At 45.9% G+C, this 12273-nt stretch overlaps 1 protein-coding gene across 3 annotated transcripts in view; it reads right to left on the bottom strand.

Moving 5' to 3' along the window:
* The window catches only part of VASH1 (vasohibin 1), a 30933-nt gene that overhangs the window by 5093 nt on the left and 13567 nt on the right, over positions 1 to 12273 (bottom strand). For all 3 annotated transcript variants that reach the window (XR_007243531.1, XM_048484986.1, XM_048484987.1), the window contains exons 4-7: positions 11008 to 11064; positions 10250 to 10324; positions 7524 to 7905; positions 686 to 798 (exon numbers count right to left, since the gene is read on the bottom strand). Coding sequence is in view for 2 of the 3 variants with exons in the window: in XM_048484986.1 (XP_048340943.1) it covers positions 686 to 798; positions 7524 to 7905; positions 10250 to 10324; positions 11008 to 11064 (627 nt within the window). In the remaining variant the exon portion in view is untranslated. The remainder of the gene's footprint in view (positions 1 to 685; positions 799 to 7523; positions 7906 to 10249; positions 10325 to 11007; positions 11065 to 12273) is intronic.

Here is a 12273-nt window from a genome sequence, read left to right as displayed (position 1 = left end):
TTCAGTTTTCCATCCCAGATGTTCTCTGAGAACCTATCCTGAAAACAAAATTTGGCTTGGCTTAGTAGACAGCTGTAATTTTCAGTCACTGTGGACTCCAAGTTCCATCCTGGCATGAATATGAATTCAGGAGAGGAACAGCAAGGCTCTCTCTGTCTCACCATGTCAGGTTTCGAAGAAGACTGGAAGCAGCAACCTCAACAACTCCAAGCTTCTCCAAAGCCAAGAACCAAGTGAGAGATGTCTCCTGCCCCCTGCTAGAAGACTCGGGGGGGAAGGGGGGGGAGATGCAAGTAGCTGATATATTGGAACTAGAATGGAATGATTTTTTAGTGATGCACCGGAAGGGCAGGTCTTTGTGGAACTCTTTTCATAAACTTATGTTGCTAATGAGAAAGTCAGATGTCTGTTCAAATCTACATGGATCATTGACAGGGCAGTTGGAGGAAGCTGTGACCAAATCCACAACCTTCAAAAGGAGGGAAAGGACAATGGTACTCAAGCAGCAGTCAAGAGTTGTGGGTACAGAGAAGGCCAACTAAGGAGGAATATGCTTTGACCCTCAGAGGGTCATAAAAGCCCTCTAAGTTCATGCACTCAAGTCACAGGTGGAAAGTTAGACAGAAGAGACACATGAGTGCAAGAGCACACCCACGTAGATTCTACATAACAGTCTTTTGCTCACCGCCTCTCTATCCGGCTGTTGCGACGATGAGGGCTAGACTGGCTTCGCTGTGGGGAAGACACATCCTTCTTCCTGTCCTTTGTGGGGGATGGTGGCCCTGTTCCTTTGCTGATCTAAAGGAAAAGGACAGGGACAGTGAGTCCTGCAACCATTTTCTAGCAGTCACAACATTTCATTTGTCAAAGCAGGAAAAAGGGGGCAAAGAAGTAAAACAAGAAGAAAGCTCACAACAAGTACTGCAAATGCTGATCTCTTTGCAAACCTTCAAAGTGCTGCACATACAATCTCTCAGCAACCCACAGGAATAACCCTTACACTACACCCAGCTGTCACAATAAGCGACAGCTAATTTAGTTTAGTGGGGAAATTTGCATTTGGAAGTCTATCAAGTTGAGGTTTATTGATGGGAGCTAGAATTCTAAACCACAAGCTAGATCTACTGCAGTTTATCAATGCATGGAAATCCCCTGACATGTTGTTACTGGGGGACAGGGGAACTCTGTAGTGGATAGCATTTCAGGGGACATTTTGAGTTATGATACAGACAGGGAGGTGAGAAAGTAGGGTAGCTGATGATCAGTTCAGCTGAGCATTGGCCATAAACCTCTAGTCTTGAGTAAGAACATAAGAACATAAGAACAAGCCAGCTGGATCAGACCAAAGTCCATCTAGTCCAGCATTCTGCTACTCGCAGTGGCCCACCAGGTGCCTTTGGGAGCTCACATGTAGGATGTGAACGCAATGGCCTTCTGCGGCTGTTGCTCCCGATCACCTGGTCTGTTAAGGCATTTGCAATCTCAGATCAAAGAGGATCAAGATTGGTAGCCATAAATCGACTTCTCCTCCATAAATCTGTCCAAGCCCCTTTTAAAGCTATCCAGGTTAGTGGCCATCACCACCTCCTGGGGCAGCATATTCCAAACACCAATCACACGTTGCGTGAAGAAGTGTTTCCTTTTATTAGTCCTAATTCTCCCCCCCAGCATTTTCAATGAATGCCCCCTGGTTCTAGTATTGTGAGAAAGAGAGAAAAATTTCTCTCTGTCAACATTTTCTACCCCATGCATAATTTTATAGACTTCAATCATATCCCCCCTTAGCCGCCTCCTCTCCAAACTAAAGAGTCCCAAACGCTGCAGCCTCTCCTCATAGGGAAGGTGCTCCAGTCCCTCAATCATCCTTGTTGCCCTTCTCTGCACTTTTTCTATCTCCTCAATATCCTTTTTGAGATGCGGCGACCAGAACTGGACACAGTACTCCAGTGCGGTCGCACCACTGCTTTATATAAGGGCATGACAATCTTTGCAGTTTTATTATCAATTCCTTTCCTAATGATCCCCAGCATAGAGTTTGCCTTTTTCACAGCTGCCATGCATTGAGTTGACATTCCCATGGAACTATCAACTAAGACGCCTAAATCCCTTTCCTGGTCTGTGACTGATAGCACTGACCCCTGTACCGTGTAGGTGAAGTTTGGATTTTTTGCCCCTGTGTGCATCACTTTGCATTTTGCTACATTGAACTGCATTTGCCATTTCTGAGCCCACTCACCTAATTTATCAAGGTCCGCTTGGAGCTCTTCGCAATCCTTTGTGGTTCTCACCACCCTACATAATTTGGTATCATCTGCAAACTTGGCCACCACGCTACCCACCCCTACTTCCAGGTCATTTATGAATAGGTTAAAGAGCACTGGTCCCAAAACGGATCCTTGGGGGACACCACTCCCGACATCTCTCCATTGTGAGAACTTCCCATTTACACCCACTCTTTGTTTCCTGTTTCTCAACCAGTTTTTAATCCATAGGAGGACTTCCCCTCTTATTCCTTCATTGCTGAGTTTTCTCAACAGTCTCTGGTGAGGAACTTTGTCAAAAGCCTTTTGGAAATCCAAGTAGACAATGTCCACTGGTTCACCCCTGTCCACATGCCTGTTTACACCCTCAAAGAACTCTAGTAAGTTTGTAAGACAGGATTTGCCTCTGCAAAGCCATGCTGACTCTTTCTCAGCAGGTCTTGCTTTTCTACATGTTTTATAATGTTATCTTTAATGATAGATTCTACTAATTTACCAGGAACAGATGTCAAACTGACTGGCCTGTAATTTCCCGGGTCCCCCCTAGATCCTTTCTTAAAGATTGGTGTGACATTGGCCATCTTCCAGTCTTCAGGGATGGAGCCTGATTCCAGGGATAAGTTGCATATTAAAGTGAGAAGATCAGCAATTTCATGCTTGAGCTCTTTAAGAACTCTTGGGTGAATGCAATCTGGGCCAGGGGATTTGGTAACATTTAGTTTATCAATGGCTGCCAGAACTTCTTCCTTGTCTACCACTATCTTCGCAAGTTCCTCGGATTCGCCTCCTAAGAAGCTTGGTTCAGATGCAGGAATGTTCCTCACCTCCTCTTGGGTGAAGACAGATGCAAAGAATTCATTCAGCTTCTCTGCAATCTCCCTGCCATCTTTTAGCACACCCTTTGTTCCTTTGTCATCTAACGGGCCTACCGCTTCCCTTGCCTGGCTTCCTGCTTTTGATGTACTTGAAGAACTGTTTGTTGCTGGTCTTGATGTTCGCAGCCATGCGTTCCTCATAATCCTTTTTTGCCTCCCTTACAGCTAACTTGCTTCTCTTTTGCCACCATTTGTGTTCCCTCTCATATTCTTCATCAGCCAAACTGGACTTCCATTTTCTAAAAGACATTTTCTTTTTTCTGATAATTTCCTCAACCTCTCTTGTTAACCATGGTGGCTTTCTTTTGGACTGGGTGCTGCCTTTTCTAACCTGTGGAACACATTCCAGCTGAGCTTTTATTACTGTGTTTTTAAATAACCTCCAAGCATCCTGGACAGTTTTGACTCTCTTGATTTTCCCTTTCAGCTTCCTGCGCACTATCCCTCATCTTTGAGAAATTTCCCTTTCTGAAGGCGAATGTAACTACATTAGTAGTTGCCACTTGTTCGCATGCTGAGATACTGAATCTGACAGCATTGTGGTCGCTGTTCCCTATCGGCTCAACAACACTGACTTCCTGCACCAGGTCCTGGGTCCCACATAGAATTAGATCTAGGATCACCTCTCCCAGGTAGGTTCCACAACCATCTGCTCTAAGCCACAGTCATTTAGCATATCCAGGAATGCTCTCCTTACTATGACCTGAACATGCATTTTTCCAGTTTATATGGGGATAGTTAAAATCACCCATTACCACTACATTTTTGTTTTTGTTGGCCTCTCTAATTTCTTTTTCCATCTCAGAATCCTCTTGTGCACTTTGGTCAGGGGGACGATAATATATTCCTAATATTAAACTGTCCTTCACACCTGGTATTGATATCCACAGTGATTCTGTAGGGGAACCAGCTCCCCTTGCATTGTCTATTTTATGTGATACTATGCTCTCTTTGATGTAAAGGGCAACTCCACCCCCAATGCGCCCTATCCTATCCTTCCTATAGAGCCTGTAGCCTGGTATAACAGCATCCCACTGGTTCTCCTCATTCCACCATGTCTCTGTAATGCCCACTATATCAAAGTCCTCCTTCAAAACTCTGTACTCTAGTTCCCCATAGGTCGAATGCTTCTACTATTAGCATAGAGACGCCTGTATACCCTGGCTCTCTCCTTAACCTGGGATTGATGTGCTTTACCCCCAAGTCTTTTGTAGACACTATCCCTGTCACATGCACATTGCTATGTTCTCACTTGTATGTGGTTGATTTAGAAAAACCTCCCTCTCTGTCTGCATCCCCATAGATACTGTATTCCGAACCTAAGTCACCTCAGCTCCTGTCGGCTTTCCCCAGTGATCAGTTTAAAAGCTGTTCTGCCAACTTTTTAATGTTGAGCGACAGCAGCCCAGTTCCTCTTTCGTTAAGATGAAGCCCGTCCTGCTTGTACAGGCCTACCTTGTCCCAAAAGGTTCCCCAGTTCCTGACAAATCTGAAACCCTCTGCTTACACCACCTTCTCATCCACGCATTGAGACCCTGTATCTCCGCTTGCCTAGCTCGCCCTGCGCTGGAACGGGTAGCATTTCTGAGAATGCCACCTTGGAGGTCCTGGACTTCAACCTGTTTCCTAGCAGCCTAAATTTAGCTTCCAGAACCTCCCGGCTACATTTCCCAATGTCGTTGGTGCCAATGTGGACCACAACTGCTGACTCCACCCCAGCACTGTCTAAAAGCCTATCTAGGCAGAGCGTGACATCCAAGAAACCTTTCGCACCAGGCAGGCAAGTCACCATGCGGTCATCACGCCTCTCACAAACCCAACTCTCTACATTTCTAATGATCGAATCACCCACTACAAGGAGCCCCCCACCTCCCCGAGGGGCATCCTCAGTGCGAGAGGATAGCTGATCACCAGTTAAGGAAGGGATCCCATCTAAGGGAGCATCTTCCACCACCTCAGACTGGCACCCTCCATCCCCAAGGTCTTCATTCTCCATGACATCTGAAGAGATGTCACCTTGGGAGTGGGACCCGGCTGTTAGGTCCCTGAAAGCCTCGTCTGTCACCCTCTCTGCCTCTTTCAGCTTCTCCAGGTCTGCCACCTTGGCTTCAAGAGAACGCACACATTCCTTGAGTGACAGGAGCTCATTGCAGCGAGGGCACACCCACCCACTCGACTTCTCTGTCCTCAGTGGCAGATAGTCATACATGTGACACTTCAGTGCAAAACACTGGAAAGCCCCCCATCCCCCCTGCTGGCTTTCTGCCTTCATATCTGATTTGTTTAGATATGTAAATATTAAAACTTTTAGTGACTGCCCCTGGAGACTATCTACTTGCGACGCATTACTATCTGTCAAATATGTCCTTATTAATTTAAAAAAACAAAAAAAAATTAAGAATTAAAATTCTGCGCCGCTGGTTCCAAGAGACTGAATTCAAGAAGCTCCCACCTTTAAGGACAAAGAAGCCCCTGCACCTCTCTCCAGGACACAAAGAGGAACAAAGGATGAACTCTGTTAACCCCTGTTAAGCCCCACCTTCCAGATTCAGCAGCCTTACAAGGAGAAAAAAGAGATAACCCCTGTTAAAAATAACACTGTTTTTAAAAGCTGTGGCTTTGAGAAAAGCCCTCCAAAATGAACACCAGCAGGTCCACTCTGCTCTTCACAGCCAGAATCTCTTTCTGCTGCTACCTCCTCTCTGCTGGTTCCAGAGACTGAACTAAAGCCCCACCTTTAAGGGACAAAAGCCCCACCTCTCAGGACAAAGAGGAACAAGAGATGAACTCTGTTAACCCCTGTTAAGCCCCACCTTCCAGATTCAGCAGCCTTACAAGGAGAAAAAGAGATAACCCCTGTTAAAATAACACTGTTTTAAAAGCTGTGGCTTTGAGAAAAGCCCTCCAAAATGAACACCAGCAAAAGAGATAACCCCTGTTAAAATAACACTGTTTTAAAAGCTGTGGCTTTGAGAAAAGCCCTCCAAAATGAACACCAGCAGGTCACTCTGCTCTTCCTGGCCAAGTCTCTTTTATTTATTTATTTATTTATTTATTTATTAAACTTTTATACCGCCCCATCCTCTAGGGGCTCTTCTGCTGCTACTCCTCTCTGCTGGTTCCGACTCAGTTCCGACTGGTTCCGTACTCAGCTGTTCCCCACCCATTTATTGTGATCAATAGTGAGCAACCTGCATACATAGTGACATTTGGACAGCAGCCCCACAGTGCAAGGAAATTTGGGAGAGAACCCATGAATCCAGTTTGGAGGCAGAAGAGCAAACAAGCACAGACTGAGCTTGTTAACTTGTGGTCTGTTATACAGTAGACTAGCGTAGATTTGTGCAAAACTGGTCTAAACAAATCAAAACTCATCATGAAGTCTGAACGCAACCTGATGTTATTCATCAACTGCAAAGTACACTTTGTTAAGGTTCTCCCATATATCTCCACTGCCAATACCAAATTAAGAATCATCTTATCAATATCTTCCCAAACAGAAACTAGATTTATTTTTTATTTTATTTTTAGATTTATACCCCTCCCTTCCCCAAAGGGGCTCAGGGCCGCAAACAACATGTAAAACAAACACCATAAAATCATTAAAACACTTTAAAACAGCATTACAAACCTAATTTCAGATGGCGGCTTACAATATCAAATATATCCCTCCCCCACCCCACCCCCTCCAGGAGGTCAGAAAAAGATGTTAACGCTGTTAGCCCGGCTGGCCATCAGGGAAAGCCTGGCGGAATAGCTCCGTTTTACAGGCCCTGTGGAAACTACTCAAGTCCCGCAGGGCCCTGATTTCAATCAGGAGCATATTCCATCTGGTAGAAGAAGAAGAGTTGGATTCATATCCCCCCTTTCTCTCCTATAGGAGGGTCAAAGGGGCTTACAAACTCCTTTCCCTTCCCCCTTCCCAACAAACACCCTGTGAGGTGGGTGGGGCTGAGAGAGATCCAAAGAACTGTGACTAGCCCAAGGTCACCCAGCTGGCGTGTGTTGGAGTGCACAGGCTAATCTGAATTCCCCAGATAAGCCTCCGCAGCTCAGGCGGCAGAGCGGGGAATCAAACCTGCTCTTAACCACTACGCCACTACTGAAAAGGCCCTGGCTCTCGTTGAGGCCCGCCAGATGGTTTTTGGTCCCGGGATTACCAGGAGGTTATCCTTAACAAAACATTTCATAAATGCTCCAAAGACCAGAGGAGAAGCTCATTGTTCTCTTTTTCCCCTGCACTTCTCAATGGCAACAAAAAAACCAGTCACTTTTATAGATGTAAGCAACAGGATGCAAGTAGACTGAACACATTCAAGGCTCAGCTTAAAAGATGGGAGACTGCGCACTGCTGAGCTACACACCACCATACCTCCCACTATCTCACCTTCAGCCTCATGTCCCGGGAATGTCTCTCAAGCTCCTTCCGGAAGTCCTCATGGCCAAGCTTTTCCAGATCCAGGATGGAGTGCTTCCACTCAATCTGCTCCACACTGTGTGGATCATGGGATACATACTGACCAAGCTTCACCTTCTTGAGGGTGTGCCAGCAACGCCGGTAGGCCTCCTCATAATCAAAGATCAGCTCACTCAGCGTGCGAAAGGTTGGTGCCTTGTACATGAGATCCTCACGTCGGCTGATGCCCAGTGCCCCATAGCGGCCCCCAAAGTTCACTCCCAGCACAATATGGCGGAAGTAGTTCCCTGAGAAGTAGGATTTGAAGCTGATGGGGAAACGCTCCAGTGTTGGCATGTTGTTGGTGAGGTAACTGTAAAGTATTCAGGAAATACTGGTATGACACAGGGGCAGGGGAACCTGACAGGGTTCCTTCACCATGTCTCCTAAATAGCTGGATCTGCTCTTATGACCAGGTCCACTACTTAGAACTAGGTAAACCTAAATACTAAATCTCATTTACCTCATTTGAAGATACAAGCCACTCAGCATGCTCCTCCTGTGAGAGGCCTTCTTATGCTTAATAATGCACTCTCAGTCCCCTTCCAATGCACTTTGCAACCGGATACTACTGTGTAAACTAAAAGATCCACTTGCAAATGATCACTAAAATGCATTGAAAGTGAACTGAAAGCTTGTGTGAAAGCATCTGTTCCCAGCATAAGACCATACTGAAATGTGGTCTTGTGCTGTCAGCCAGCACCTAAGTTTATATTTTGTATAAGACCTCCTAAACAACTTTTGTGTCCACAGTTGCTTCAGGCGAATCCAATAAGCGGGGGAACGTGGTATCATCTTTATGTAAAATATGTAGGAGACTGCCTTTTTCCCAGAAGGCCTGGGCCGAAGTTGAGCGACAAGACAAACTAATCCAAAAATGTATTTATTCAATTTATATTCCGCCCTCTCCAGCCGAAGTCAGGCTCAGGGGTGGCGCACAAACGTTTTAAAACAATTCCACTAATATGTAAAACGTAACTATAATCAAAACTCAGGAAGGCATCAAAATTTAGAACTATTAAAACCTGCCCAGCTGAAATCACACATAAACCCTCCGAGAGCTATCCAAGCATGGGTGACATCAAGAGAGGGCGACGCTGAAGATAGCACATGGTGCCAGGATACATGACTGTCCTCAACCAAAGCTCTGGTGGAACATCTCTGTCTTACAGGCCCTGTTGAACTACATAAGACCCCACAGGACCCTGGACCAAAAATGATCTGGCTCTGATCGAGGCCAATCGTACATCCATGGGGTAAGGGACTGCCAGGAGGTTATTATTGTTGGAGGACCGGAGCATCCTCCGGCGGGCAATATGGGGTGATGTGGTCCTGTAGATACAATTGTCCCAGGCCCCTCAGGATTTTAAAGGTTATAACCAAAAACCTTATGAACACAGATAAAAGTAACAAAATAATATCCTACAATATCATAAAACATCCACTCAGCCCGAATAAGCAAGTAAACAATGGTTTTGATCTCAGAGTAGATTTCAGACAATTAAGTGATTTCTGTGTATTGTCGAAGGCTTTCATGGCTGGATTCAACGGGTTGTGGTAGGTTTTCCGGGATCTACCAGACCACGGCCACACAGCCCAGAAAACCCACCACAACTAAGTGACCTCTGTTTGTGGAATGCAAAATCCTTGTCTTCCTCTGCGGTCCCAAAATGCCACCCTAAAATACCTCTTCTGATGACAGGGGAGCCCCAGGAAAAATGAAAAGTCCTTTCACAAAGAGATTTTTTTGGGAAAAACTAATCCCTTACCTATCTACAAACAATTGTCCACTAGATCACCAGAGCAATTTAAGACTTCTTTAGTCTGTGCACAGCATCAGATGATCTCCTAGACAATTCCTTCCTGGGCTGTCTCTAGCCACCAGATAAACAGTGTGTATGGAGTCAGAAAGAATTCTGATATTCCAGCATGATGTCACTAAGGCTCTTTCCGCATGGGCCATGTGAGTGGGGGTGCACCGGCATAGTCCATGCCGGTGCACCCTCCCCTCCCGAGGCCCTTTTCATGAACAGCCCCGCTGGCCCAGCAGCTGGTGGCACTGTCTTCACATGGGCTGTGGCACTCCCGGTCCCCTTTTACCTCCTGCTGGCTCCTGTTGCTCTATGGAGGGCAGGAGACACGCCTCCACGGCCATAGTGATGCCTTCAGGGTTGGAGGCCAGGAGGCATGTCCCCTGGCCTCTCCAGAGCAATGGGAGCCAGCAGGAGGTAAAAGGGGACCAGGAGCGGTGCGGGGGAAACACGGTCTTCCACCCAATGCTGTTCACTTGGCACCGGATGAAAGCCAGCGTTTTCAAAAAGCTGTGGGGGGGGGGGGGACACTGCCGCACTATCTCCCCCACAATGGTGTTTTAACCAACCCCACATCGGTCTAAACCGACCCCACATCGGTCTAAACCGACCCCACATCGGTCTAAATGGCCCATGCGGAACGGGCCTAAGACCACCGTTGTTCAGTAAAGATGTTCCAAATAACAGAAAAGCCCTTTTCATGAAATGCAACAGACATTTTTCCATCTGACAGAACAGTATGTGAGGGAAGTGGTCTTCAAGTATCACAGAACAAGAACAGCAATACTGAAATGACAACATTTAAACATTAGGGGTGACAAAGATTCACGTAAGAGGAAAGGATACATTCCCAGAATCACAGCTTCCAGACACTTGATTGGTAGGGCCTCTTTCGTCATTTCTTTGGCCAGATCCATCAGCCTAAAGGACAAGACAAGGTGTGGGGCAAGAGGATAATCAGAATAAAAAAGGGGATTTGTGTCACGGAGAGGGGACAAAATGGTCTGGCCATGCAAAGACAAAGAAAGAAACCATCTGTTAGACACAGTTCCTCAGAACCTTCCCCACTTACTAGAGAGAGAGTTCCCCTTCCATTATTCAGCAGTCATTCATTCTGCTACCTGAACCAATACAGAGGTGCTCCTCTGAGTCAGGAGACTGAATGCAATGTGGATATGAGGCATGCAAGAAGTCTGTTTAGGAGAATTCTCAGGAATTAGGAAATGCTCACCTCCACCTTTGTTTATTGTATCAATAACTCATTACATACCAGAAATGTCCTTTCCAATGACGATCTGTCTTATCTAAAAGTCTATCCAATTTATTTTATTCGATTTAGTATGCCACCCCTCCCCTTCCTGTGAATCCCAAAAGTATTCTCAAAGTCCACAAGGCTGCTTTGCTGGTGGTGATTAATAGCTCCTAAGCTGCAGGAAGGAAATCTTGGGCAAATGGTCACGACTCCGGACAGCTGCATTCAAAGCTGAGGAGATACCAAGGCACTGGCCAGCTCAGAGCTCAGCCTCAACATTTTGCCAAACTCAGAAGGGAAGAGTCCAGAAAGACCTCATCCCAGTACCGAGAGTCACTGAGAGAGTACTTACCCTGTCAAAGGCCTGCTTTTCTTGATTTCAAAGAACTGTGTCCCGGTATGATTGTACATGGAGGCAAACTGTTAAGGGCTATACCATTTGAAAGAGTAGAGGGGAGGGGGACACAAATACACCCTCTCAGGTGGCACCATCTTTCCTCCAAGGGTAGCTTTTTTCTCCCATGAGCCCAACAATATGCCCACAAAATGATTCAGTGTCAGCCAGCAAGATGACAGCAGCTCACAGAAGAACACGCCTGTTTTGCTTACTGCAGAGTTTCCAAATCCTTCTGGTCAGATCCTGCAGTGGAACTCCCAAGAATATATAGATACTATTACTTATTATTACTACTAATTATTTTTCTAACATGGATAGCTCCAGTCAGTCTGATCTTCTTGCAAGATATCAGAAGCTAAGCAGCTCTGTCCCTGCCTAGTATTTGGATGGGCAACCTCCAAGAGATATGAGGGTAACTATGAAGAGGAAGGCAATGGCAAACCACCTCTGAATGCCTTGAGAACCCTACGGGATTGCCATAAATCAGGTGTAACTTGATGGCACACATACATATAATTTACACTGCTGATAGCATTGTAGTGTTTTAATACAATTCTGCGTTAAATTTGGAGACTACACTGAGGGGATTGTTGTCTTAATAGCAATATAGAAATATTATAAATCCAAATAAAATATTCTTCCTGTAAAACATTCTGCTCTTCACTCCTTATGGCTGTACTCCCTGTCTCTCAGCCAGGATGTCATACAGGTCTCTAGTACTGCCCCCAGAAATATTTCACTCAGGACTTGCAGGTATAAGTGCTAATCACTGGAGAGCAGTCAAATATTCAATTAATGTATTTGATTCATTTACGTAACTCCCCACCTCCAATTATGAGGAAGTTCCCAGCAACGTACAAGTGAAAATCATTATATTTATGCATTCCACATCAAGCTTTCTCTACTCATGGCAAACTAGCACATAAGGAAGAAGGGCTTCAGCCAGGCCTTTTCCTCCTCATGACCATACTTATTTTCTGTCTACAGAGTGCATGCATGTGTTGCGGCTGCCAACTTCAAGGTGAGATATTCATGGAGATTTGGTGGTGGAACCTTGATGGGGCAGGGTTTGGGGAGGGGAGGAACTTCTGAGGTGTATAATGCCATAGCGTTCATTCTCCAAAGCAGCCATTTTCTCCAATGGAAGTGACGTCTCTGGTCTGGAGGTCCACTGTCATTCCAGCTCCAGCCCCCATCTGTAGGCTGCCAGCCCCTGCCCAC

The sequence above is a fragment of the Sphaerodactylus townsendi genome, linkage group LG02, assembly GCF_021028975.2.
Source record: "Sphaerodactylus townsendi isolate TG3544 linkage group LG02, MPM_Stown_v2.3, whole genome shotgun sequence".
Taxonomy (NCBI): Eukaryota; Metazoa; Chordata; class Lepidosauria; order Squamata; family Sphaerodactylidae; genus Sphaerodactylus; species Sphaerodactylus townsendi.
Note: the sequence above shows the minus strand (reverse complement) of the source record. Positions and strands in the feature narration are given on the sequence as shown.